General features: G+C 52.3%; 10 protein-coding genes across 10 annotated transcripts; 4 read left to right on the top strand and 6 right to left on the bottom strand.

Annotated features, from left to right (window-relative positions):
* Positions 1-439: 439 nt before the first annotated feature.
* On the top strand, positions 440-1,291 carry CC84DRAFT_1088221 (alpha/beta-hydrolase; the record flags this gene model as incomplete). Its single annotated transcript, XM_018174245.1, has 1 exon — positions 440-1,291. One exon carries the CDS (start codon positions 440-442, stop codon positions 1,289-1,291), a length of 852 nt encoding a protein of 283 aa, XP_018037771.1.
* A 2,947-nt stretch (positions 1,292-4,238) lies between these two features.
* Positions 4,239-6,389, bottom strand: CC84DRAFT_1089257 (phosphate-repressible phosphate permease; the record flags this gene model as incomplete). The annotated part of the gene is made up of 5 exons (XM_018174295.1): positions 4,239-4,522; positions 4,570-4,877; positions 4,928-5,802; positions 5,906-6,255; positions 6,317-6,389. The coding sequence occupies 5 exons, from the start codon at positions 6,387-6,389 to the stop codon at positions 4,239-4,241; spliced, it is 1,890 nt and encodes a 629-aa protein (XP_018037772.1).
* Positions 6,390-10,066: 3,677 nt separating this feature from the next.
* CC84DRAFT_1242949 (NAD(P)-binding protein) lies at positions 10,067-11,454 on the top strand (the record flags this gene model as incomplete). The annotated part of the gene is made up of 5 exons (XM_018184103.1): positions 10,067-10,398; positions 10,451-10,547; positions 10,599-10,842; positions 10,889-11,041; positions 11,091-11,454. 5 exons carry the CDS (start codon positions 10,067-10,069, stop codon positions 11,201-11,203), a joined length of 939 nt encoding a protein of 312 aa, XP_018037773.1. The 3' UTR covers positions 11,204-11,454.
* On the bottom strand, positions 11,111-13,174 carry CC84DRAFT_1242953 (sugar transporter STL1; the record flags this gene model as incomplete). Its single annotated transcript, XM_018184104.1, has 8 exons — positions 11,111-11,453; positions 11,503-11,697; positions 11,746-11,927; positions 11,977-12,134; positions 12,185-12,580; positions 12,628-12,907; positions 12,959-13,049; positions 13,098-13,174. The coding sequence occupies 8 exons, from the start codon at positions 13,172-13,174 to the stop codon at positions 11,261-11,263; spliced, it is 1,572 nt and encodes a 523-aa protein (XP_018037774.1). The 3' UTR covers positions 11,111-11,260.
* Positions 13,175-14,174: 1,000 nt separating this feature from the next.
* CC84DRAFT_1175228 (uncharacterized protein) lies at positions 14,175-15,392 on the bottom strand (the record flags this gene model as incomplete). The annotated part of the gene is made up of 6 exons (XM_018180140.1): positions 14,175-14,193; positions 14,320-14,344; positions 14,400-14,628; positions 14,669-14,795; positions 14,872-15,029; positions 15,333-15,392. 6 exons carry the CDS (start codon positions 15,390-15,392, stop codon positions 14,175-14,177), a joined length of 618 nt encoding a protein of 205 aa, XP_018037775.1.
* A 2,467-nt stretch (positions 15,393-17,859) lies between these two features.
* Positions 17,860-18,987, top strand: CC84DRAFT_1088700 (uncharacterized protein; the record flags this gene model as incomplete). Its single annotated transcript, XM_018174269.1, has 3 exons — positions 17,860-18,000; positions 18,050-18,098; positions 18,152-18,987. 3 exons carry the CDS (start codon positions 17,860-17,862, stop codon positions 18,985-18,987), a joined length of 1,026 nt encoding a protein of 341 aa, XP_018037776.1.
* Positions 18,988-19,631: 644 nt separating this feature from the next.
* Positions 19,632-20,354, bottom strand: CC84DRAFT_1088670 (DUF1783-domain-containing protein; the record flags this gene model as incomplete). The annotated part of the gene is made up of 2 exons (XM_018174268.1): positions 19,632-20,064; positions 20,119-20,354. The coding sequence occupies 2 exons, from the start codon at positions 20,352-20,354 to the stop codon at positions 19,632-19,634; spliced, it is 669 nt and encodes a 222-aa protein (XP_018037777.1).
* Positions 20,355-20,822: 468 nt separating this feature from the next.
* On the bottom strand, positions 20,823-22,047 carry CC84DRAFT_1089917 (DnaJ-domain-containing protein; the record flags this gene model as incomplete). The annotated part of the gene is made up of 3 exons (XM_018174330.1): positions 20,823-21,394; positions 21,479-21,715; positions 21,768-22,047. 3 exons carry the CDS (start codon positions 22,045-22,047, stop codon positions 20,823-20,825), a joined length of 1,089 nt encoding a protein of 362 aa, XP_018037778.1.
* A 208-nt stretch (positions 22,048-22,255) lies between these two features.
* On the top strand, positions 22,256-23,012 carry CC84DRAFT_1117722 (uncharacterized protein). The gene is made up of 3 exons (XM_018175501.1): positions 22,256-22,402; positions 22,479-22,678; positions 22,734-23,012. The coding sequence occupies exons 1-3, from the start codon at positions 22,348-22,350 to the stop codon at positions 22,857-22,859; spliced, it is 381 nt and encodes a 126-aa protein (XP_018037779.1). The 5' UTR covers positions 22,256-22,347; the 3' UTR covers positions 22,860-23,012.
* Positions 22,887-26,562, bottom strand: CC84DRAFT_1117724 (uncharacterized protein). Its single transcript, XM_018175502.1, has 3 exons — positions 26,392-26,562; positions 23,914-26,344; positions 22,887-23,863 (listed from the first exon to the last, which is right to left on the bottom strand). Exons 1-3 carry the CDS (start codon positions 26,452-26,454, stop codon positions 23,133-23,135), a joined length of 3,225 nt encoding a protein of 1,074 aa, XP_018037780.1. The 5' UTR covers positions 26,455-26,562; the 3' UTR covers positions 22,887-23,132.
* Positions 26,563-26,776: the final 214 nt, after the last annotated feature.

A 26,776-nucleotide genomic window follows, 5' to 3' on the forward strand; every position in this document is an offset into this window, starting at 1 on the left:
TACACTTCTTCCGATCCTAAGCTTCCGGCTCATGTACCTGGTAAACTGCCTCGCTTACCTAGTTTTTGATGTTGAACCGGGTATGAACGATATTCAGACCCTAGATATAGTTGCTTTGCCCGGCAAATCTGGGCTTCGATGAGTTGCCCGGATGGTTAAGCAACTTGTGCAGCCAATCAGCCACCAAAACCTGCCAGGTGAATAATCACGACGGCTATAAGTAGCGGTTATCAACGTATTCCTGATGAAAGCAATCCTTTCCAACAAACATACTTTCTTCACCTCTTCATAGCCTCCAGTAATATGGTTCAGGTCTATTCTCTGGTGGGTGCGATCCTCCTCGGGGTAGCCGGCGTGCTTGGTGCACCGAGTTACTATGACAATCGTGAGTTTGCACCTGACCTGAACCTCTTCAATATCGTTGACACGAAGCAAAGCGATGTTCTCCAAGACCTCAAGTACCCTGAGTATCCCAGTAAGCCTTCTTGCTAAACGCGCCAACTCAGCTGGCTGTGGGAAAGCACCGGCCACGACCTCGGGCACGAAGTCCATCACCGTGAATGGAAAGAATCGTCAATACATCATTCGCGTCCCATCTGGATACGATAAGGGCAAACCCTACAAGTTGATCTTTGCATTTCACTGGGTTGGCGGCACAATGAACGATGTCGCGGGTGGAGGGTCTGATGGAGCGCTATGGGCATACTACGGCATGCAGAAGAAGTCAGCTGAGACAGCTATCCTTGTTGCGCCACAAGGCCTAAACAACGGCTGGGGTAACAGTGGCGGTGAAGATCTTGCCTTCGTGGATGCAATGAGGAAAGCGATTGAAGCCGACCTTTGTGTGGACACAACACAACGATTTGCGACTGGCTTCTCGTATGGAGGGTCCATGTCTTTTTCAATCGCGTGCTCGCGAGCTAAAGACTTCCGCGCAGTTGCTGTCATCTCTGGAGGGCAGTTGAGTGGGTGCGATGGCGGTAATGACCCAATTGCCTATCTGGGAATTCATGGAATCAGCGACGGCACGCTTCCTATCTCTGGCGGGCGAAACCTACGCGATCGTTTTGTCAAAAACAACGGCTGTACGAATATGAATCCCAAGGAACCATCTGCAGGAAGCAAAACGCATGTCAAGACGTCATACTCAGGATGCAAGGCCGGGTATCCAGTCACTTGGCTAGCATTTGACGGTGGCCATGCTCCAGCACCCGTGGATGGCGGAAGTGACAGTGGCGCTCGCAGCTACACGCCGGATGAGATCTGGGGTTTCTTTAATCAGTTCTCGTAGATTTCTGATTCGTTGCTGCTGTGGAGAAGACGCTATTTGTAGGCGCTTTTATGGTTGAGACGGGTACGCTAGTCTTTCTGTAACCACAATTGTACTGCATGGAGTGCCTACTCCGCGAGTATGTCTTGACAAAGCACACATCTTGCCCCTCGAGTCCCGGACTTAAAAGAAGTGTCCGATTAGCATGCAAGGAAACGCTGTGTAATCTCAGTTGTCCTACCGAAGGTAGCACACTACGGGATGCTTCTAACTTAGCTGACATGCCGCAAAAATTACATGAAGACAAAGAGATCAGGGGGATCTCAAAACCTGCGTTGTGAGAGAAATAATTCTTCCACTCACTAGAATGAAGTCTATGGACAGCCTGGATCGTAAGACCTTTATAACGTTACCCATAAGAGGTTACGTCCGTCATGACGTCGCATCTTACCAGATTCCCGGGTCAGGCGGTGAGAAGGCACGCTGCTACATTTTCGCGAATGGGGCGGCACAAAATCGATTTCTATCTGCGAATTCCTCGTCAGCCAACACGATTATATCTTTGAGCAAACTCTTGTCTTGACACGTACAACAATGACGCTTCTGGAGCATCATATTGATCCCGATCCGGACACTGTCATCGTGTTGCGAAATCCATGCGTTGTATTTGCTCCGTGGGAGGAAGCTCTAAGTGAGAAGAATGCTATGTTGGTAAGTAGACCGTGTTTACAATTACAAATTTGGTTGCACGCTTCATCAAATCGGCGTAACGGAGACTAAGTGTCATATGTCTATCACGTAGGAAGAGAACCAAATGCTGTTCCCGATCAACGAGCCCGAAGAAAGTATTCGATATTATATTTCTTCGCGCCATCTCGTACTAGCATCACCGTGGTTCCGTTGTGCCCTCGACAAAACAAATTAGGCGGAGTCTGGAAGGGACGGCAAAGACAGCTTGATACACATTCACGCAGACGATTGGGATAGCAATGCCTTCCTGATCGTGATGTTCCCCGGCAAGTATCCCTGGATGATCTTGCTAAGATTGCAGTTCTCGTCGACTACTATGAGTGCTCCGAGGCGGTGGAAATTTTCACCGACATGTGGAAGGGGAACATCACCACTGTTTCTCCCATTCCATCAAACTACTGTCGCAATCTGACACTGTGTATCTGAATTGCGTGGGTGTTTGAGTGGGAAGAACAGTTTACAAACGCTACATTCATCGCCATCAAGCAATGTTACGAGCCCATGTGTACGCTTGGGCTACCTATCCCAGAAATAGTGACAGGTAAACCCTCCGCTCAGCTCACTACTTCTAATCGAAGAGAATGATAGAACAAATCGACCTGAAGCGATACAAGGCCATGGAAAGCATCATCGAGAGTCTACACGGTCTTCGAGAGATGTACTTGGATCCAAACTATATTTGCTTCCAGAGTGCCCCCTCCTTATTCACCTGCGGATCAATTCTTTACGGGGTACGTACACTGAGCTATGCCAAATTACATCAAGATACTGTCAGAAAATGTTTGTATCGACATGCATGCAACACTTTCTTGCCTTCGTAGCAAAGGATTACGATCGTGAACACCTGCACGGATGTACTTGCTAACGTCTTTCCATGTTAGGCGATCTCAAAGGGCATGTTCGCAATAGACATCCTCTCACCCAGGCCACAAATACCCTTCACGGGTATGACCTTCGAAAGATTGTGTACTGACGTTTGCGATTTCAAATACCCTTCCGCCGCTGGAAATAGTAGCTATTACTATAACCATCACCAAACGCATTATTGTAACCTTATGACGGCTGTCACGAGGGTGGTCGACAGTGTGGTTGGCACTGTTGGCGGTTTCTACCTACAGACGCTGAAGGAGCTCTGAAAACCCCCAGCACGTGCATTAATAGCAACGCTACGTGCCAATGAGTGGTTACAGAGGATTAAAGCTTAGTTTCATTGGCATCACAGTATCTCATTGGCACGGACCATGCGGACCCATGTGCGATACTGGAGCCGATTGGTTACGACTCTGAATGTCATCACTCCAGCTGTTCTCTAGTCTGCACACAGGCTTTTGAAACTTCCAATACGCACCCTCCAAAAGCAAATCGATTATCGGATCTTTTGCTGATCCTGACTCTTACTGAAGTTGTGCTATCAAGCCAGATGGGCTGTGTGACGGTAATTGCATCATCTCAGGTTCGCCATGTTCTTCCAATCTTCGCTTCCTCGACGCCCCGATGCTCCCATGCCGCATCATCGAAATTCATACTTTGGTCCATGTCAATGGGGCGTACTTAAATAATGAGATCAGCGCGGGTCGGGTCGTCAGGAAGAGCAAGGCTTCATCGAAATTAAAATTGTGCGAACTGTTAGACACCCTCGACAGCAATGCTGACATCTTGTGATAATTTCCCGCAGAGGTAGTACGAAGAACCGTGCAGGTATGACTGCGCAGGGTCATGTTAGAGCTCACGCGCGGTAAGGCGGAACCAGGTCAGTGCTTTACAATGGCCAAAACTGTAACTGCACCGTTGTCGCCGGCGAAGTCGTATCGCTGCGGCGTAGCACCTGTAAATAGTGGAGAAGTGCTGTGGTATGTGGCTAGAGTTTGATTGGCGGAAAGCTGCTGACGCATGGCTAAATCATCAACCACCCTCTGCATAGATCACTCTTCGAAACTGGCATCTGGACTGCTTTTAACACCTGACCTCTGGAATTACTTGCTAGCTATCGGGCTTCCACATATCGGCAACCCGTTTTAGAAACAGCTACGCAAGGAAGTTTGCCATGATAATTACAATTGCAAGTAACGAGAGCAGTGGTATTCGATGTAGCGAACGGGCAAGAGCAAATTAATATTGGCAACCCCACCCCGGCATGCGCCTCCAGGCGAGCCAATCCGACGGACCCTACCGTAATTACAACAGGATAGTAGTGGTACAGGATACAGTCTAGAAGCGTTTACCAGCTGGGGGTGTTGAGTGCAAGACCCATCAGACCACCGCCGATCAATCCGGCGATAGGGATGGTCATGACCCAAGAGAAGAACAAGAGCCCAACACGTTGCCAGTTGACAGCCTTGAAAGTACCATTGCACAGACCAACACCCACAGTCGCGCCGGTGATGCACATGGAGGTTGACACGGGCAGTTTGTACTGCGAGAAGATGAGAATGGTGATGGATGCACCAAGCTCCATGGACGATCCACGAGAGGGTGAGTGGTAAGTAAGCTTGTTACCCATGACTGTCGCATTGTTAGATTGTGAAGTATTATTACTTGGAGTCACTTACCCTTCATAATGTTGTATCCGTAGGTGATGAAACCGATACAGATCGTCAGAGCGACAACAGCAATCTGCCAAAGCGGAACCTCCTCTTTGGACTTGGCAGTATTACCAGTGCTCCATGCAGCGTACATACCAGCCCAGACACCGACGGCGTTACCGACATCATTAGCACCGTGCGCGAAGGAAGCAGTGCAGGCGGTGATAACTTGGACGAAGGAGTACAAGAATTCGGTCTCGTTCGCATACTTGGGCGCGTGAGAGTAAACGCGGTCCATACGACGACCCTCCGGAGTGCCGAGCACGCCAACTTGTCTAAATGCAAGTTAGTAAGACTCCGAATTGCAAATAAAATATAAACTTACGCCTTGTGGATATCGTAGTGGAGACCGTACGTCAGGGCGACGACAACATAGGCTGGGAAGCGGAGGCAAAGAGCCTTGAGGTTGTGGATTTCGTAGATTGAGCCTGCGCCCATGGGGTTCGCGTGCAAAGTACGCATGGCCCACCCAAGAGGGCCCTTCTTCTTCCTGAGTTCCGCATGATGTTTTTGACGAGCTGACTCGAGGAGAGCCTTGTATTGCGCATTGGCATCCTGGTATTGGGCGTTCTCGCCAAGGTCAACGCGCGCAAGGGCCTTCTCGCCGTGGTTGGGGTGTGGGGAGCTGTTGTCGGACTCGGCATCGATGGCATCGGCATCAGCATGTTTGCTGAACTTCTCCGGAACATCTGCGTGGTTGACGGTGGTGTTGTTGTTCTGGTTGGGAGCAGTGAGTTCACCGTTGTCTTCTTCTTCTTCGCCGCCATGCTGAATGACGTTGTAGTTGGGGACCTTGGCCTGGGCGGCATCCGCGGGAGCAGGTCGCTTGAAAAGCAATGGGCCCTGCAACGCATCCCAGAACTTGAGCGTGTAATCCTTCTTGATGACCTTGGCATGTACGTAAGGCAGGAAGAAAAGGCCAGACAGGACGAAGAGTCCGAAGCCGACACCAAGAGTGACGGACGCAATGTACCAGGGTGCCTTCTTGTCCAGGCCCAAGTTGGGTGAGCCTTTGTACACAATCGAGAGAGTGCAGACTGTTCCGGCAATCAGGAAGAAAAACGGCGAGGTCCACACAGCCCACTTCACCGGGTCGGCGCGCTTGTGAACAGTGTACTTGATGAGCAAGAAGATAATCGCGCCGAAGCATCCCGAGATGAAGGGAGCCATGCAGAGGCCGGCGAAGATGGCGCCGAGACCCTGAGCACCCAGTCAGTATACGTGTCGAAGCTCCCTTGCTGTCTCGTGCAGTGTCTCTGTCGCTGCCTTGCAAGACACTGATTCAGAAGAAGGGTCCACTTACCGAACCACCACTCCAACCCCATTGGACCTTGTTAGCACCCACAGCTGCGACACCTACACCTGCGATGGATGACACCAAGGAGTATGTAGATGAGACGTGGGCAGAGTTGCGAGTACACCACATAACCCAGATCGAAGCACCAGCGGAAGCGCATGCGAAAGCGAGCAGTTGAACCCCAGCATTATCTCCAAAGGCAGAGTTGGGGATAATTCCGTTCTTGATTGTGGACGCGGTTCGAGCACCCACAGCGAGCGCACCAGTCATCTCGAAAATCAGGCAGAGTATCATAGCCTGACGGTACGTAACTGAGCGAGACGACACACTCGTAGCCCAAGCATTCGCGACATCATCTAAAGGCCTATCAGTATGTGTGGTGAACATTCTAGGAGATATCCGAAAACGTACTAGCACCGTTGTTGTAAGCCTCAAGCAACGCAAACATGGTGCCAAAGGCAAACACATAGGTATAGTCGGTCAACACCATGTTGGGCAATGGACTTTTGCCGGGTACACTTCAGCAAGGGTGAGAGGTGATGTGCTGGTATGCACTCATCTTCCCTGGGCTACATTATATGCTTGTGGTACGGATTTCTGGGAGGCAATCGCCCGTACACTCCGCATACATCTTCAACCAGCGACAGTTGAGCTCGCGCACACGTGGGTTTCGAAGCAGCCCGTCCTGGTGGAATTGACCGGGGCAGTGCATGAGTGCCAAATGCCAGGACTCTGGGCAAAGATGGCGCTCGGCTTACAGGGCGGAGCGGAACTGCGACTGGGTTATTTTTCGTACTCACAAGACACCATCGCTCTTGGCCCGCGCGGCGCTGTCGCCAAAATGCCGTACCAAGTCGCAAGCCCAGCCTTAAGCGCAGAAAATGTTTTCAGAGTTAGGAAGCTGAATCCAAATATGTGGAACTCTAGACCTGCGGAAACGCCGTCGGGTCGTGCCACTGGTCTCTCGTCACGTTCATCTCCGGGCATAGACATTCGACAGAGCTGGTGGGGTGCGCAATCGATTGCTCTGCTCCAATCTGATCCCCACGCGGTGGCCAGAGTGCTGCTACCGTGCGAAACCGAGACCGGCATGTGCTTGGTGGTCAAGTTCGAGGTGGCTCGTGACGCTCATGCGAGAAGGCGACGTGGATTGATCATGATCTTCTCGGCTGTTGGGCTTCGAGCTCGCGCGATGCGAAAAAGAAAATACCTGTATTCGGGTTCCAGCAGCGGAGTTGTGGAGATTCTATATGGTGAGTGCATATCTGTGGATGCTGGTGCGCACTGCAGGACGCAGCGTGGGAACGGGGATGGTCCGATGAAGGAAAGCACGCCCAGGCCATGGCGCCAAGGATGGCGTGTCCCATCGATTTGGTCGTGCCTGTAGGACTGCCCAATCCGGCTAGTGTCAGCACGTGTAGCCCGTCAGACAGATTCCATAGGCACGCATCTTGTTAGTACATCATTCTGGAAATCTTCTGGGCGCATAAAAAGCAGAGAATTTCTCAGAAGTATGGTCTTGGTGGCCTGACCAACCCCACGTTGAAGTAATACATATCTAAGACGACGGGGCGCGGCCCAGTAGCACCACGCATGTGAAGAGAAGGGGCGATTTTGAGCGGCGTAGGTGCAGTCGAGACGATGCTCTTTCTTTGCTCCAAACAACTGACTACATTATCCTCTGATGGATGCCGCTCCGGAGCAGCTTGCTGGAGGCTGACCTTTGGCACTAGTCCTTTCCGTCTCTGATGCCGCCCTTCAGTTGCGTGGCAGGAATTTGGGTGACTTCCACTGCTGGACTGAACAGCCTTGTCGGGACAATACTCTCAGGACCACCTGCGCGGTGTCCGATCGGCCATTTCCCTTTCCCAAAAGAGGCGAGAAGGTGACGACTGTCGAAGGAGCGATGTGAGACTGGCAGCTGTCCCGAGTCCGTCCTACTCTATAATTATGACTGCCTTGCTTTGGCTCGGTTTTCTCCACACTTTCGGAATAATATCTCTTCATACAGAATACAACCACGGTTTATCTTTCCAGGCTGCAACGACACCGAACGAGACCTTTCGCTACCTTCGATATTTCGCGGCAGTGTGATGCAGCGTTACCGCCGCACGTTGGTCGGCACCTCGACTTAACGCGCGATACTCTCGTTAGCCAACATGTCTGGAACACATACTCATATCAATAAGTATACTCCCACACCCATGACTGGTGATGGACATGCCTGGTCTCACTCCTAGAGCTCAAATAGCGTCTGGGCCCCAACGTCAGGGCCTTGCTACCTGTCGGACCAGAAAGCTTCAACGGACAAAGGAAAACAGTACTCATGCATGCTTGCTTTGCTGCATACTGTCACATCATAGAATGAGCCGACAGCCTTCCACGTCTCGTCAGGTCACCTAGCAAATTGCTCTACCGGCTTGTTCTTCTCGTCGCCATGTACCATCTCCTGATACACGGAGTATTTCGTTGATTTTTCGTGGGTTGCCGCCGACCGCCGGCCTCACCCGAACAGACCATGGTTCAAATCGTTGTGTATCTAAAACGATGGTGGAGGGTGGCGAAACTTCTTTACCGCTAATATGCAGTCCTCTGCCAACGTGCAAAAGCAGCCATTTACCTGCCAACCTACGCCCGCAACACACTATGTGTATCCAACTTCTTGGGCGCACTGGCCGCCATCCTCGTAAACGTCTCCGCGACCGTCGGCCGCGTGCTCATAGGTTACTTCAGCGACAACCTGCATGCTCGTCTCCGCCGTAGGCGTCACAGCATACATTCTCACAGTTTGGGGCTTTGCGACCAATCTCGCAACCCTGTACGTCTTCTGCATTTTCTACGGGCTGCTCGCGGGATTTTGGCCAGCGGTCTGGCCAGGCATCGTGGGAGAGATTGCTAAGAAGTAGGGGGATGGAAGACGAGGAGCTGCGAACCCTAGGATGCACACCTTTGCTTTGGCAACGGGATTGGAAACGTGGTGTCTGTTCCGCTCAGCAATGTGCTTATCAAAGGGAGACCTTAGCAGGAGAAGGCTATAGGCTGATATGGAAGTGGCTTTGGTTGGCTGATAGTATATACTGGAGTAGCAGGGCTGTTGAGCGGGGCCGCATTTCTGCCGAAGGACTCGAAGCTGCTTTATATGGTAAGCGAGGGTCGTTTCGAGCGTTGGCAAAAGGTGAGGGAAGCAGCCAATGGCGGGACATACTGGAGTGTTGGAAGCTCCGAGACTATCTCGCGCATCATCAAAACCTTTCTCTTACAGTATGGATCTTGTCGTGGAATGTCACCTCATCAGCTTCTTATTGCATATTAGCAGAATACTCGAACAATGGACACTCATGGCTGTGCGGAAAGGCCGTCTTCAATCACCGCGCATTCGAAAAGGGCTAGCGCAGTCGTGACAGGCAAGCAGCCCCAAGCCCAATGTACTGTCGTTTCACTGGCTTGATCATGATCGTGACGCACTGTGACCATCACCATCATATTCTCGTATATTGGTATCATCGCCACAAGACTCTATGAAGAGGGGTAGATACGCCGCGAATGGACGTGGCACAACAACGGAAACCATTCGCGAAGTGGATACTCTCGCTCGAAGCTGGAAGATGACATTTGAAAGGATTTCCGCCGCTTGGGTCGCGACATGGGTGACCGTACGCTGTACAATGCCATGTACGCTATTTTAGACTCGTTATCGGGACAGGAAAGGGCAAAGATGTGTGTAAGGTATCGCAAAAATGTTTGCTTTCAGGATAGATTGATGTATCTCGACCGTCATTATAGCATCAAGTTCGAGGTTGGGGAAAAGCATGAGGACGAGGATGAGGGTGAGGTGAGGACAATGTCGAAGAGTACAACGAGGGGGAGTATGACGCTGAGGACGTCGACGACCCCAACCCGGAGGCAGGAACGAGAGTCCTGAACACTTTGAAAATCCTCGGGGGAGTTATTTGTCTCCCTCTTTGGTCTGGCAGCAGGAGCATTTCTATGTCAATTCTGCCCCAATGTCAGTTCCCCACACCTTACATGTGGGGCATTATCCCCGTCACTCCAAACCCCGCACACGCTCCCTTGAAGATATTGGCTATCAGCATAGACTAGACAGTATACATAGACGGCATCAGGATCTACTTTCTGATTCAGACATACATATTAGAAACATCAGCCATGGACCCCAACGAATTTGGCACCTCGACGATTCCTCTGCAGCACGCCCCCTATGGCCCAATCACCGAAGAGACACTCAAAGACAAAAACACGGGGAAAGTTGCAGTGGTAACGGGTGCGGCACAAGGCATAGGTGCTGCGATCGCAGAATCGCTCGCGAAGTCGGGTGCTGCCGTTGCCATTTTAGATTTATCGGTTGACAGGCAGAAAGCGACGCAACAAGCCTGCGAGAGCCATGGTGCGAAAGTGAAAGCATATGCGTGTGACGTCGCCGATCAGGAGGCTGTGGTGAAGACGTTTGATGGGATTGAAAAGGATCTTGGACCCATTGAGTGAGTCTGACTTCAGGTTACGGTACCGCAGCAGATACTCACGAAAGAGTAGCATATTGGTGAACAACGCGGGCATCCTTGTACAGAGACCTCTGATTATGTCGGACTTTGATTCGTTCTGGAAACAGATCGAAGTCAATTTCAAAGGCGTACGTCTCTTGTCGGTTCTGTCTATGAGCAGCCTCATAATCCAACCTTAGCCTCTTCTCACAATACATACCCTCCTTCCACGCATGCGCGACCGCGGCCACGGCTGCATCATCAACATCGCCTCTCGCAGCGCTACTGTTGACGTGCCAATGACACTGGGATATGTTACGTCTAAGGCGGCATTGACGCGTGCGACGCATACGCTGCAGCGCGAGATGGCTCTAGATGGGCTGGATCCGGCGATCCACTTGTACGCGCTGCATCCCGGGGGAGTGCTAACAGGCATGGGCGCTTGTGAGTCTTAAATTGCGCAAACATGTGCAACGCTGACCAGAGGTAGCGGGAGCGCCTAAGGATGTCCAAGAGAAGTATGGCAATCCGAAAGACGAAGAGTTCTTCAAGAGCTTGTTCAAGGATCCGCCGATACTGTGCGGGCAGACTTGCGCATGGCTTGCTACTGGTGAAGGCAAAGACCTGAGGGGGCTGTATATCGGTGAGGGTCCCATTCGCTGTTGATCGGCCCTGTCCTAACGAGTTTGCAGACTGCCGACAAGATGTTACACGATTATTGGAGAAAGGGAGAGAGGCTTTGCTCAAGGAGAGGCGAAACGTGCTGACGGTGAATTTCTTGGATGGATACGAGAACGAGCCGTGATTCGGTTGCAGGTTCCCATCTCGATAATCAGATATTTCACTTCTTCGGTACATGCGTCTAAACCGCCTCTTTTATCTCTACAAAGTCCGTCTTTTCGCCCAGGTTCTTTTCCTCTTCAGCCTGTGCTGTAGCAATCCGCTCGTCAGCCTCAATGAATTCGACAGGTCGGTGCAGCTGTATAGCCAACTTGTTGCGATGAACGAACAAGCCTGGGTTCGTTTCGAAGAATCGATCGATGTCCTCGAGGGTGCTAAGATGAGTCAGTGTTGTTCAAGAAACATGTATCGTAGTTTACATACCGGTTGGCTGTCTCTGGGTAAAAGAAGTACGTGATGGGGATGAACGAGAAACATATCACAGCCCAGATGATCCAAAACTTCCAGCCGATGTTCTGGATCCCGGGAAGCGTGACTTGCACGACGGCATAGTTCATAATCCAGTTCGTGCTCATGGCCAACGAGGCACCTTTGGTTCGCATCTCTAGGGCATTGATCCTGCATTCATTAGGGACCGTAGCTCGTCCTTCGTGACTGGCGACTTACTCTGTGGGATAAAGCCATGGCACACCGAGCACTCCCATGCCAAAGCTGGCGAAGAAGACGAAGAAGAATGATACTGCGACTATGCCAAGCTTGTATGAGTCTCCACCATTTGCCGATAAACCTAGAGCAATGGCAATGACGATCCAACAAGTTGAGCATGCGGCTGCAGATACCATCATGACCTATACCGCATTAGCTCGAATGGCCTGACTCCGCGCATTGAGAGTTTACCTTGCGTCGCCCGTATCTTTCGATCACGAAGAAGGCAAGACACGCGAATACTAGATAGTCTACTGATCCCGCCGCAGCTAGGATACGACTCAGTAGCTCAGAGATACCCAGGGCGTTGATGAAAATGTAGGACATGTAGTAGCTGGTCACGTTGATCCCTGAGTCGCAGTTAACAACCATTCGTGGGTTTGATTTAGGATGGCAGTACCTGATATCTGATTCATGGCCTGCATCCAAGCACCTAGAATCATGCGTCTCAAAACACCGCTCGGGCCCTTGCCGGACAACAATTGCCACCAAGTATACGTGTTCATGTGCTCACGGTCGAGAATATCCTTGATGATATTGTACTGCGTGCGCACTGATGCGGATTCCGGAGTAGCTCCATGTCCTTCGAGGGCTGCCAAAACCTCAAGTGCTTCGTCGGGCTTCCCTTTTCGAATGAGCAGACGAGGTGAGTCAGGGAGGAACGGACACAGTGCGTAGATGCAGAATGTGAAAAAGAGCTGGAAGGCCAGTGGGAAACGCCAGGCGACGTCGCCCGGTGCGAAGGAGAAAGCTAGGGTCAGCCAATTACTTATCGAGAAGCCAGTGATGCAGTTTGCTGTGGCGGTTCAGTAGGCGCTCGAAGGACCGAAAGCTCGAACATACCCATCTGAATGATGACCAATTTGCCTCTGCTGCTCATTTTGCTCGTCTCGGCTTGCCATACTCCCGCTGTTGCGGTATTCATACCAGTGCCAAGACCCGCTACGATTCTCCCGACCATCATCTGAGGGACGCCGTAGCTTGCTGTCTGGATGATTGCGCCGATGCCAATTACAGTTGATCCCAAGATGATCTGTCGCGGACGGCCAAGGATATCTCCGGTCCAGATTGTAGACATGGCACCTATGAAGCAGCCAATATTGTAGATGGAGGTCATCACGCCCTATTGATAGTGTCAAAACCCGCTTTTCGCTGGCAACCTATCAGAACTCACCTGCATATTCGCCGAAGGATGTCCGAAGGTGGTGAGAAAGTGTTCATTGATAATTACATTTCCAAACACGCCTTGGTCGTATCCATAGAAGCTATAAGGTCATCAACGAAGCTCTCCGTGCCATTCGTGCAACTCTTACATGAGCACTGTACTAGCTGCGATGCTGATCCAGATGGTGAGCCTTTCTCCGGACCCGCCAAGGTATTTGCGTGCCATGACTAGGTGTTCTCAGGTACAATCGCGCTCTGTAAGTCTCGTGTGGGCAAGAGGATCACGGAGTTGTAGGATTGCTGAGGCTTGCAATAGAGCGCAGCCGTTGACGTGCAGCCGCTGTCGTACCACGGATGGACCCTGCACGCTGTTGCCTTTCTGATCTCTTATATGCAACGCAAAATCATCTACCTCGGATACTTTATTCCACTTTTTGTTTGTGCTGATGCAGCGCATAGAAACCAAGAAGCGGGTCAAATGACCCGATGTCCTTCTCTTGCCCTGCTTCTTGCTTGAGTACCCCAGAAAACCCACCTCCCATCTCTCTTTTCCCAGAGGTCCACATCGGCTTCTGCAGTGATTGGTGTTGAGGCGTCATCCGATGTCGCTTGCATATCGCTTGCGGAAATGATTTTCAGTGGTTAAAAGGCACGAGATACCAAGCCCTGCCGTTGAGTCGACTTGTGCATATGACGATGCTTGCCGGCTTGCTGGTGAGGCTTGGCCGGAAATAATGCGCTACGGGATGCCCAGCCAGGTAAGAAAGCGGTTGGTGTGGGGTGCGGGGTCGGGCGCGTCTACCGAACCTGGATGAGTTGAGGGAAGGTTCCGCGAGTGCGGGGATTTGGGGTAGGCGAAGACTTCGCCTGGTAATTTTTACTAATGTTCTTCACGATTGTCTTCCCGCGACGTTTCTCTCATGATGGCGACGCCAGTCTTCCGACTGAGAGATCTTTTGGTTATGTTTCCATGGCTCAACCGCCCGAAGCCGACTGAGTCAGGAAGCTTCGAATGTTGAGTCTGTAAACACTGAACGGCGCCAGAGCAACCCGAAAGTAAGAAGGAAAGGCCCAAACGTGACAAAAACCTTTATACGCCGACCATATGCTAGGAACGCTCGGTTCGCAAATGTAAAGCATCTGCACCTCACTGCTCAAATCAGAGACACTTCAAAAAAAAACCCAAGCAGTGCCATTTATTGTCTCCAAACCGTTTGCTGCGAACACTACGCAGGATGGTTGTTCCTGCGTATAACGTGTTTTTGGTGTCACTGAGGTTGCTGCATGCGAGACTGTAGTCACGACCAAACAAATTGACCCAAGTTTCCTATAACGGCCGCAGGAGAAGCCCTACATTCCTGCCCGACTTACCAAATAGCACCAAGGTCTAACCTCCCTATACTGTGGTAAGCATCTTTGTCACTTTCATAGCCTAATTGCATAAAACATACAGATCTCGTCTCGGTATGACCAAAAACCAGGCCCGCAGAGACAGGGGATGCGCGGATAAGCTCCTGCTGGAACATGCACATCGTGATGAACGTCATATGAGAGAGGACCTCCGGCAGACAGAAGCGCTTCTGGGGGTAAACGAGCGCCGCACCGATTGGGGTCGAAATGGATGAGCGCCAGCAGGAAGAAGCGAATGTAGATGAGAACGAGGATCGATGACAAGAAGAGCTTCGGCAGACAGGAATACAGATTCAACAGGACGACATACAGGATGATGAGGTCCACTGAATGAAGAGAGAAGTAGAAACCAAGAGCCACAAGAAGAAGCGCAAAAGATGACTGCGAGAGCAAAAGAGTAAGAGTCGGCAGAGGAAGATTCAAAAGAGAAATGCGACCTAGAATCAAATCAGGTAAATCGAAAGCCGCTGATTAGTCAAGAGGGTAGGAGTCAGGCCAAATTGGTAAGGATACTTCTGGATGAGATCGATGACTCGACACGATCTGCGGGACAGATCGACAAACGCGGTCTCCTTTGGAGTAACGTGGAGAAATTCAGCCTGAAATTTACATTCCCAGTACTCGCACGTCTCTCGCGTGCGTCCATTGATCCGGACACTTACGCAGTTGGACTGTGCGTAAGTCAAGAGTTCCTTCTCTCAAAAGAAGGCAACTATCAGCTCAAGACGCTGGTACAGATTACTCTTGATCGCTCTAAGAAACTACAGACTAAGAATTCTGATGTGCATTTTGGTCACGAAGTTGAATTGCTCCGCGCCTTCTGTGCCACGCAGCCAGGAACAGCATTGGTGTTTCTGTGCGGGGCTTCCAGCGAATGCTTTGGTGCAACTTACGCTGCCAAAGTCTTCGATGCATTTCTAAGTGGACACCGGGGTCGAAAGATCCGCAAGCAAATCAAGCATTGGCGCACTTACGAGAACTAGATACGCCTGATCGAATACTGTGCTGGTATGACATCCCTGACAGATTTCCATGTTCGTAAAAATGTCGGTGTCGTTACTGTCACCACCGGAACCGGCTTATGGAACACCGCCATCCTCCAATCTTCCACAACCACCACTGCGCAGCTGGCTGCTGAAAGCCTCGAGATGCCAGATTCGCTCTACATCGCTGAAGGGCTGGCTTGGTGGGGTATTGAACTGAAGACCTGGCAGCGACTCATCGATAAGTTCCTTGAGAGTGGCAAAGTCCTTAAGAGAGCGATGGAAGAGACGCTCGACAGCTTCCTCACTCAATACATCAGGACTTCCAGTTCGCGGATGACGACGAAGACTAGGATTGGTTGGCGGCGATGGAAACCATCGGGTTCTCCGACGATTTGCGCACCCGAATCATGAGTTCGCAATTACCAGATGTTAGATGCACGCAGGCTTTGACAATATGGATAGAAAAATCCGTTACGTCGAGTATGCTCACAATGCGCTTCATGAATGAGAACTTGAAAGGCAAGCTAAAGCAGCTGCAAGATCCGAATCCGTGTTGAGAGGAGGGGCCGGAATCGAAGACAAGCGCGCCAACTACAACATTTCTCGACCCGGATGTGACACCCTAAATCGGACAACCATAACCGAAAGGCTGAAAAGTGTCTTTGTTGAAACCGGAATCGCCCTTGAGAACTGTATGCAATATGATGCCTTCAGTCAACCACCCAACGACTTCGGCTGGGCTGGGTAGGGCACAAATGCTTCATTCTATAGAACAAGAACTTGTCGCCCAGCGATACGCAGAGAGTATTCAGCGAACTTCATCAAGGACAAGTACGATGTAGTTGTTCTCCGAATTTTCGGCAAGCACTAATTTGACACAGCCAGTCGACAAGACCTGGAAACTAGATCATGGCGACGACTGGCAGCAGTTGATCTGGCACTCAAGAAATTCTAAGCCTTTCCCAAAAGAACTGAAAGAGAAGTTCGTGAAGCACGGCGTGATAACTAGTCCAATCTCAGTCAACGCGACTTCAACGTATCGACCCGTGAAGGACTGAAAGGAAGTCAACGAATACCACATGTTTACTATTCGACCTTTGAGATAGGGCGGGCCAAAAGTGCAAGGCACCCCGCACGTGTTCAAGTTCCCGGATGGTATCCAAGATCTCAACGGCAAAGTGGACGTTGATCTTTTCAAGTGCTACCCCGCGATGCAGCGTCTAGTCATGCCCCGCGAATAGATTACAGACCGTCTTGAAATGAAGCAGGAGTAGCTCATTAGAATGTAGCAGGTAGTCGAAAACGAGAACCAGAGTAAAATGCATGAAGCTCGCCTTTTCGGCCAAAAGTTTACGATTTCCTGGCAGACGATCGGAGATTTGTAGCGGGATGATATTGTGATTGACGCAAGTGGCACCAGATGGCGGTTCACTGCAATTACCTGGACGTTCAGTCATAGAAATTAATCAACGACCTCAGTAGTGGAGCATGTAGGGACAGTAACGCGGAATGAAACAAGCCTTTGACCAGTGACTACGTCCAAGCGAAAGCGGTATGCGCAGCGTGCTCAATAGGAACATATTCTCATGTTTGAAACGAAGACTCGTGAAATTCTTGACGTGATGAAGGGTACCGTGACAGAAGCAACGTTTGATTGGACATGACCAAGTCCCGCTTAGCGCCCTCTTGTCGGCCACCACGCGCTCTGTGCTCCCACGCTGTTCACTCCATTAATGCTCGAAGCAAATCGCCGCTGCCCCGCCGTCGCACGAACATGATGGTAAATTGATGTCCAACGATGAAAGGGCTGCGAAAATCTAGCCGCCCGGCTGCGGAGCCAGGGCCCGTGGCCCGTTTTAGAACTTGAAACATCGTCCCGCTGTCGCCTCAAACGCGCAGAGCCAATCACTACGTGGCAGCCGCGCGACTCCCACACTCGCCTCGCGAGTCTCGAAGCCCAACCACGAGGATGCTTGACATTGGCTGCAGGCTCTTCACTGCGAGAGAGCAGATCCAGTCATCCGTTCTATGGGGAGTCGGTTCGTTCGGGGCATCGCTAAGCTGCTTCGAGGGCGCGTTTCGCCTCATACGGTAGCACAGTCTGCGGTGAATCCATGTGGAGCAGTTTTGGCCACTCAATCTCGACGAAGTGAAAGACGCCAGCGCAACGGGTCGCGGCGCTTTCCTTAGGCTATTGTAAGGTTCGCGACTATGGTACCGCGCCAGGCCTGGGGGCCTGGCTCATCTATCCTTCACCTCAAGAGCTCCCACTTTCTTTCTGTTCTTCACTGTCCTTCCTATTGTCTGCTATTGAGACTCTTGCTGAGCGAGAAGACACTGCCTCGCGGCGTGGGATCTCTCTCTTCTTATTCTCAACTTCATCGTCTATTCTCTTAACGTCTACTTTCTAAGACTTAACTTTCGATACCTCCGCTTGACGCGCTCTTGACTGCCGGCCAGCTCAGCTTTCCATCATTCAATCTTCTCAGCAGTCTCCCAACATTCTATCGAAGCAATGGCACTCCTTTCAGCAGAACATCTGGCCGGTCCAGGCTACATCATCCTCAATATCCTGCGGGTAATCAACATCATTACCCTTTCGTCCGTGGTCGCGAGCAGCGTCGTCATGCTTGTGAAGACCTTCATTGTCTCCAAGGTATGCTTCCTGCCTTTTCAAGCCTCGAATCCAGACTGACCCTCTCCAGTTCTTTTTCTTCGATGCTACCAGCCATGTCGTGACTGCACTAGCTGGCAGTAAGTGTCCACAATCCGTTGAAGCACCCCACGAAACATCTAACATACCAAAGTGTTCCTCGTCGTGTCCGAATGCTCTCTTTTTCGCGGCTACTTCGCCCGCAATTGGCCTCTCCTCAGCCCTTCGCACGGCTTCGTTACGCTTGGCTGCTCCATGACCGTCCTCGGCCTCAACATGCTCGGCAACATGAACAAGGAAGCGACATCTCAAAAATCCCTGGGTCTCCCATTCTGGCGCTTGCTCCTCGCCTCCGGCATCCTCGCCATCGTCATCGGCTTCTTCAACGTCGTCGCAAGCTTCGTCTTCCGCGACAAGGCGCGCAACATTACCGCGCGCCGCGTACGCTCCAAGGGCGCCATCACACTCACCGAGGAGCCCCCCATGGACTGGGAAACCGAGTCCAAGCTCAAGGCCTTCACCATCTCGACGCACCACACGGGCACCACCGCGCGCACCGGCTCGCCTGCCATGCGCATGGGCTCGCCCCCGCGCATCGGCACGCCCCCCGTCGACATGGGCTCCCCACAGCCCAATGCCTCCTCGCCCGAGCCCAATCGCTTCTCGCAATTCGACTTCAACCCACTCCGCGCCTTCCGCACTGCACGGCAGTCGGTGCTGCCGTCGTACCACAGCGGGTCGCCCTCCAAGCCTGCCTTCACGAGCCCGGGGCACCACCGCCGATCGAGCAGCTTGTATAGCCGGAGCACTTCGGGGCAGACGAAGCGCAGCTTCTGGCTCAAGCGGAGCAACAGGGACAGCGAGGTCCCGCACGTGCCTGAGATTTCGGCGCCGCTGAATGTGAATCCGCAGTTTGCGCATTTGGTGCGGCCGAATCTGGCGCATCACCCTAGTGTGCGGCGGCCCGAGGCCGACTTTGACAAGATCTAGTTGGCCACGCTGAGCTGGTGGGGTGGATGAGGGCCGATGGAGACACGCATATACCCAGTGATACCACTTTCTTTTCTTTCCTTTTCGGGTGGCGGGAGCTTGTTTTACTTCTACCACAGCTATGTCTGTTGGCTTGTTTTAGGGCATTTCTAGGCGTTTTCTGCAGTGGAGGATACTCACTCTTTACGGCATCGCTCACGACTGGATGCTTGGGGATGGTGCCTGTCTTTATGGATACCGTATATATATATAACGCCTTCAATGAGCATGCTTATATTCCATCTACCTCTGATACACTCAGCTTACACACCCATCAGACTGCCCGCGACTGCCATCGTCTCGCGTACGCTCAAAGCGCAGTGCAGACATACAGTTTAGTTGAATGGCATTGATTTTGGATCCATCGATTTGACAGCGCTGGTCTTTCTCTGGTTTCGACGGACGAAAGCCTTGGTAGGACGGAGTTCGACCTCTAGGGGAATGAGGCTTATTGGGTCGTGCTATTTGAACAATGGTATATATACATAATGTACATACGCTTAACGTCTCTCCCCTAGCGCTCGATATCCAGTCTCATGGGACCGCCCTCTACCCCATTCTCACCTTCATCCTATCGTACATGCTCCGCTCTCTCCCTAGCCATCCTACTGATCCGCCGGATCCATCCCCGCAAACGGATCAATTGCATTCCCCTGCGGATCATACAACTCCATCCTCTCGCCATCCGCCATCGTCAGACTCCACTCCTTTGTGATATACAAGCCATCCTTCCCCCGCCTCTTACACCTCAGCCTAACCTCGCCCTCCCGCTTCGTCCCCTTCACCCAAAACCGTATATCGATGCGTCCATGCACCTGATTAATCTCGCCCCGGATCCACGGGTACTTGCTCGCGAAGTAGATCTCGTCGCCGAGCATGTCGCGCACGGCGGGGTTGGTGCGGAGCGCGTAGAGGGTGGATGTTACGACTGACGACTCGGTCTTTTGGTAGTTGAAGAAGACGAGGGTGGCAATGGTCATGGAGATTATGAAGACGGGGAGGGTGCGGAGGACAGAGGGATGGATCAGCGGGGGAACACTGTGTGTGCGTTAGCAAAGGATTCGAGGGTTAGATCGATGGAGAAGGACGTACGGAGGCAGCTCGCGGTTGAACTTGCGCTCGAGGAGAATCTCGCCGTCTTTGGGCGGCGGGATCATGTAAGCGGGCGGCCAGGCTTCTATGCTTTGCGGTGTCTTCCAGGGCAGGGCGCTGGGCGGAGGGGTGGGTTCGGTGGATGCATGTCGCACTGCGGGTGTTCTGCGGAGGCATTGGTATGATGGTTGAAGTCGCGCGCGCAGGAGCGGCGAGAGGAGCCTCGGAGGAGGCATGGTAATGGGGTGTGTGGGTTGGAGCACAATTGCGCGGGCACGTTGTCGTCGAGGTTCGATAATCTGATGCTTGGCGCGGAAGTGGAAGGTTCGAACGAAAACACGTGATATCGCTCCGGCTGCGCTTGCCATGGTCTTAGTGTCATACTCCGCGATGGATGGTTTGAGCCCAGATAAGAAAGCATTGGATAACCATGATCGGTATTCGCGATCGACTCATGAACGCTATGTAAAAGGCCATGGTATGAAAGATGAGCAACGAAATGCAGCAGGTCCGACTGCAACACTAGCGGATGCCCCAAAGCTATTCAGATATGCTGCAAGCAATAGGTAGAGAGTAGCACCATACCCAATACGCCGCGGACGTATAACCAACTGTGCCGCTCCTCACTCAATGCCCAACACCCGACCCATAATTACACTTCTATCATGAATAATGCCGAAGCTCTTGAAAAGCACCTGAACACTCTAGTATTGAACCTGGAACCCCATCTCCCGCATCTTCTTGCAATTCGGCATGGGCATACTCCTCGCCTTCTTCAGTTTATCCTTGTCAGGTCCAAACCACCCGAACGCATCCTGCTCGGCCTGGCTCCTCTTGTATTTCTCTGTGTCGCATTTCGCATTTGTGATTTGGATGAACTTCTGTTCTGCGTGCTTGTGTACATTTTTCAGCTCTTTGTCGCTTAGACCTTGGATGTCGCGCTTGTTCACCCAGTAGGGCACTTGGAGATTGTACGACGTGAGGGGATGTGTTTGCGCGCCGCGCGGGCCGTCGAATACGACGCTGGGCCCCTTGGGCGTAGAGTCGCCGCCGAATATCGAGGAGAGGAGAGGCAGAATGAAGAGGAAGAGCAGTGGGAGAAGCGAGGACAGCGTGCTGCCGAGACTGGGCGCCGGTTCTGTGCCCGCGCCTCGCGCAGTATTGGGTCGTCTCCGTGGCTGGCCGCCGCCAAACTGGTGTACGCGGATTCCAGGACCGCCTCCTCCGAGGTTGAACACGAAGCCTGGGCCGGTGTCGAAGATGCCGCCGCCGCCGCCTGTACACGTATTAACTCATATTCTGTCTTTTGCCATGAAGGCCTGCAGCCGCTGGTATCGCGTTTGCGAGCGCGCGGACATACCGAAAGGCCCGCCGAACGGCCCCCCTCCGCCGAAGAACTGTCTGAACATCTCCTCGGGCGATATCTCCTCCTCGAACATGGGGCCTGATCGTCCACCACCTTGTGAGCGCGCAAAGTTGCCGAAGCCTGACCCACCACTGGGCGGAGGTTGGAATCGAGCATCCGGGTCGCCGCCGAACTTGTCGTACTTGGCCTTCTTGTCCGCATCGGAGAGCACCTGGAAAGCTCGTGATACCACTATCTGCGCATTAGCATCCGCTCCTCCCCCAAAGTGCTTGTTGTAACGTACTCTTGAACGCCTCGTCTGCGCCGTCGTAGCCATTCTTATCGGGATGCGTCAATAAACTCAGTTTCCGATATGCCTTCTTGATCTCGCTCTCGCTGCACGTCGTCTTGACCTCCTCCAGCCCCAAAATCTCGTAGAATGCCGTGGGCGCGCATCGCTTTATCCGTATTACCGCGGCTTTCTGTTCGACTGTGTAAGCACGGCCTGAGCTGCCGTCGTGGTGTTGGCGATGTTTTGCGTCGCCGTTGGCGCGGGCGTCCGAGCCGCTCGCTTTGGCGGACATGGCCAAACGTGGCCTTCGCGGTACGGCGCGCGAGAATAGGTGGGAGTAAGGAACGACGGATCAGGTTGGCGGCGGCAGTGAATTATCGCAGCGGAGGCGGAGGGGCGTTTGTTGATTAGGTAGAGGGGCTATGGACGTCTGGCCTCTAGTGGTTCCGGGCTGACTTGCGGTCCAGAAAACAAGCGCGGCACGGGCCAAACGTCATCCATGTTTGTGAACCTCGTACTCGAACCGCAGGTCACAAACCACCAATCCAATACCCGAAGCCACCATTCCATCCCATTGTCTCACTTCTCCGCAATGACAGACAAAGACGTGAAACAAGGAACCATTCGGTCCTTGCGCAACTGGGGAGGTACGGCCCCTGCACCCGCATACGTCCCACGAGACCATGCATCCCTCACGTGCCTTGATATTCACAATTGCTCCAGAGAACTCCGTACCCCCGACTCTCCTCGCGACTCTCATAACAGCGCAGCACTTTCGTCCCTTCCAGAGCCTGCCCATGATGTTCCCGCCTGTCCTTCTCTTTTCAAGTTACCTCAACTTGAGCGGGTACAAGAAGGATTCCGCAGGCATTACTGCGGCGTGGAGTGGCCTGTATGCTCTGCTGGCGATGCGGAGAAAACATGTAAGCGCTCAATTTTCTATTGCTTGCTCCAAATCATGCTAATCTATATGTACAGCATCTGAAGCAGAAGTTCGGCGCACGAGGAATTGTCCGAGGCGCATCGCTGGGTCTCTGCGCTGTCAATGTTGCAGGATGTGGTCTGGCATACGTATTCGGCAAGAGAGAAGAGGATGAGTCATGAAAAGCTTCGTAGCACGCCATGCCCTGTAACATATTGTACACAAGTGTAGTATTCATGGATAGGGATTAGGGTCCAAGGTCGGGCAAAGCAAACAGCCTTCCCAAGTCGAGTCATATTCTCATAGCCCGCTACCCAAGATGTCGAAGCGTACATGCCCTTCCGTATGGTCTAAGATGTAAATTCCCTTGGGTGTCTCATTGACGCCATAACGCCTTCAATGCATGCCGTCTAACATGCCGCAAATAACCTCGACTATCGCTATCAAACAAAGGCTCACTGCGACTCATCCATTGCTGATGCATCAGCACCGCTGACAGATGCGGCGCGTTGTGCCCGCACTTCAGCCAGTCGCGCCGCCTTCCATGCCTGTATCTCCTCCCTAAGCGCGTCATTGGGTATCACTTCTTCGATCGTCAATGGGGTACGGTTGAAAGGATCAATAGGATCGCTTAGCAACATGCCGCGAACCGTGGTGCGATCCACCGTTTGCCGACTTCGTGGAAGTATGACAGGATCGTCCATCAAAGTCGCCATCAATGGATCAGTGTATTCATCAGGAATCTCGCCGAGGTCCGCATCTTCGGCATCAATCTCGTTCTTTGTCTTTTTGATGGTGTCGGCGAGCTGACCCCACTCAGTCAATTGCTCTGGGGACTTGAGTGCAAAGCGCTTGAGAATGGTCTCAGCGGTCTCCCAGTACTCAGCGCGGTAAGATCGTTCGTCGGTGGCGACAGCATCGATGAAGGTTTTCTTCTCTTGCAGGTTCAAGTACACGTCGGCAATATCCCCAAGCATGGCCTTGGGATCCCACCCATACTGCTGCATGTTCTCAACTTTCAATTTCGACTTGTTTGGGCCGACCAGAAGGGCAAGGTTGTAGTCCAGCATATGGGCGAGGCGGACAACAACCTCCTTCTTCGTGAAAGAGTCACCCAGAGTTTCCGTGAAAAGCTTCAACATGGCCACAGTCTCGTTGGTTATCATCATGTAGTTCTTCGCCTTGTCTACATATCGAGTTAATTGGCAATTCCGAGCAAGAAGAAAGAAGACAAACCTTTCGCAGCTGCAAGCTTATCCTCCTTTTCCTGGCGAGTAGTCGCATCGCCCTCTGGCTGTGGATCCTTGAGCTCAGCGGAGAGATCGTGGATCTGTGTGAAAGCCGTAAAGGATTCATCCAGAACAAATGTGACATCATTCAGGAGAAGGTTAACGAACTGCACAAAGAAGTCCAAGTTGACTCGAGCTTCAGTCGCCAAATTCTCTCGATAGGCGGGATTGGGCCAGATGAGCTTGATCACCTGGAATATTTCGTAACGAATGGACAGCTTGTCATAGGCTCGTTCACACTCCGAGAAGAACTTCATCAGCGCGTGAAGCAAGTGCTTCGTCGCGAATTTGTGTGCAAACAATGCATCCCCGAGCACGCCTTTGGATCTGCCTGGAACCTGGAAGATACCATTGAACAGGATGCGTACAAGCTGAGATTTTAGGCCAGGATTGCGAATGTATTCCGAGTTCCGCAGAAACGTGATGCAGTAGATCATCAATTCTTCCGACTGGGTGGACGTGATGATGTGAGGCATGTGGTGGGTGATGTATTTGAAATTATCGCCGATGTTTTCGATAAAATATTCAGGCAGGCACTTGAAGTATTCGGGCTGCTCCTGTGGTAGTGGGAGCTGGACGGTGCCTTGGGGATACTTGGTACCAGGCGATACCATACGGAGGATCCAGACGATGACGTATCGCATGAACTGCATTGATCGCGCCTGGAGAGTATCGTCACCCAGTACACCCTGAGTTGCGAATACGGCACAGTGACCCTTCTCGATGCGATCTTTCATCCGTTTAAGGTGGGCTTCGAAAATAGAGAGCTGCATCGCGTTGGAGATGTATTTGTGCCTCTCGGTCTCCATCTGTGCGAGCTGCTTTTCGAGATACTTAAGATCCTTTTGCAGCTCGGACAGTTTCATGTTCGCCGCCTCCAATCCGTAGTGATGCGACGCAACCGTCAAGAAGAAAACTTCGGTGATGAAATTGTTGGTTCCATCAACCTTATTCTCGTAAAAGGCGTCAGATTCTTGCTGGTCAGCATTGATCTTGGTCTCCTCCTTGATGTCGACTCGCGGAGACCGACGCAAATAGTTGATGTCGATCCTATCCACTTTGGAAAAGGTTGCGTCCATGAATGGCTCGCATAGCCGGTCAAGTATGACAGTTATGTTCACCATAAAAGCATCCGAGGCAGTGAGCTTCGGGTCCGCGCGAATAGCACGTCGCTTGTGGTTCTTGTTCAATATCAGAGCGAACCAGTCGAGGATCTTCTCCCGTGATTCTTTGGTCTTAATGAAACAATTCGCAATGTCGAAAAGTTCGTCTTGGTGTGTCTGCAATGCTAGTCGGAGTGACCGCTGCGAGTTGTTGATGTACCCCTTGTCCCGTGTGGTTGGGCTTGAGAAATAATTCAGCGCCACGTCACCCTGAAGAGGCGAGATGCTGAAGAACGGTCCGAGGAGACTTATCCTCTCGATATGCGGCGCTTCTATTTCGGCCGGTAAGAAGAAATCAGATTGCGCCATGGCAACGAGCAGCGGATTATAGCGAACAAAGTTGCGCATCGTCAGCATGTACGGCCGGTAATCGTCATTCATGGTCATCTTGGACAATCTCCGACTGAGTTCTTCGATAGCTCCGACTAGCAAATCCTTGACGCTGTCGTCGTCTTCGAACCGCGAGACAGCCTCATTGAGGAAATCATGGCAGATCCCGCCATCGTTCTCCGGGTCCACAAGCAAATGCTCCGCCAATGGATTGACTGTAGGAGGTTCCTCGTTGAACATCACGTCGGGCATCGTAGCGGCGAAAATGCAGTAGTTAAAGCACAGCCGTCGACATTCTTGAGCGATCTTGTATTTGGGATCTTCCCGGTTGTGCATCCCACGCAGCAGTCTACAGATGCGCTTCCAGCATCCCAACAGGTAGCGTAACGCGTTGCCCTCAGAAGCGCTCTGTGCCGACTCGATAATGGCACTGTCCAGCAGCTCGAGATTGAACTGAATCGGACTGTCCGACTCCTCCAGGTCAGCGCGGACACCTGATACGAAGAATAATCGGTGACCATGTACGTCCTTTGTACGTTCTGGATCGAGCGTTATCCGGAAAGTTTGGCCGATGGTGCGGTCTGTCCAGGCATCCAGGCTGACTTCTTGGCCCTTCGGCGTTACACTGCGAGCGATGGGTGGCTCGGCAGGTTTTGGTCTGATGTTTATTTTCGGTACGTTTGTAGGCTTCTCTTCCGCCTTCATTCCGAGCTGAGCAAAGGGGTTTGACGCCGTCGGGGGCTGCGCGGCGGGCGGAGGCTGTTTCTGTACAGGCGGAGGCGTTGAGCTGCTCGAGGCGGGAGCTGTGGGCGGCGTAGAGGTCGGGTTTGAAGATGCACTCGCGGGAGCAGGGCCTCCGAGCTTTGCAAGCCTCTTTGCGCGAATCTAGCTGTCGTCAGCATTTGCTTGGAGATTCCCAGAGCTCCGCCCACCTTGTCGGCGTCGGACATGGCATCAGGCATCGGCGTATCGTTGGGGGGAGTTTCGTCCGCCATGGTGAGTGGATGTGGGGTCCAGCTGGGGTGGAGAGGAGCGGAACTGGGAGGCGCGACGGGGTTCAAGTATAAAGCGAAGGCAACGTGGGCCGCCTGCGTGGACTCAGCGGCGGTTCACGACCATTGCTCGCCGCGGGTGAGGTCAATAAAGGTGGGTCTAGCCGCCCCGCGCGATGGCACGTGCTCTAGAAGACTATGGAACCTGCCTTAGTAATCTCACCCGTCTCGGACAATCAGCTGTGGTGCCTACAAGCATTCACGTCAACCAGGTTTGGCCAAACGTAGACAGAGTCCGAACCAAGCGTCCGACCTGTCCAAAGCC

This window comes from Paraphaeosphaeria sporulosa, assembly GCF_001642045.1.
Source record: "Paraphaeosphaeria sporulosa strain AP3s5-JAC2a unplaced genomic scaffold CC84scaffold_4, whole genome shotgun sequence".
NCBI classification, from domain to species: domain Eukaryota; kingdom Fungi; phylum Ascomycota; class Dothideomycetes; order Pleosporales; family Didymosphaeriaceae; genus Paraphaeosphaeria; species Paraphaeosphaeria sporulosa.

Excerpts from the sequence above, each read along its gene's own strand:
- CC84DRAFT_1117722 (XM_018175501.1), top strand. The coding sequence starts at position 22,348 with ATGACAGACAAAGACGTGAAACAAGGAACCATTCGGTCCTTGCGCAAC. Across the intron at positions 22,403-22,478 it reads GTCCTTGCGCAACTGGGGAG|AGAACTCCGTACCCCCGACT; the intron begins GTACGGCCCCTG and ends CAATTGCTCCAG. Across the intron at positions 22,679-22,733 it reads TGGCGATGCGGAGAAAACAT|CATCTGAAGCAGAAGTTCGG; the intron begins GTAAGCGCTCAA and ends CTATATGTACAG.
- CC84DRAFT_1117724 (XM_018175502.1), bottom strand. The coding sequence starts at position 26,454 with ATGGCGGACGAAACTCCCCCCAACGATACGCCGATGCCTGATGCCATG. Across the intron at positions 26,345-26,391 it reads CCATGTCCGACGCCGACAAG|ATTCGCGCAAAGAGGCTTGC; the intron begins GTGGGCGGAGCT and ends GACGACAGCTAG. Across the intron at positions 23,864-23,913 it reads TAAGCTTGCAGCTGCGAAAG|ACAAGGCGAAGAACTACATG; the intron begins GTTTGTCTTCTT and ends CTCGATATGTAG.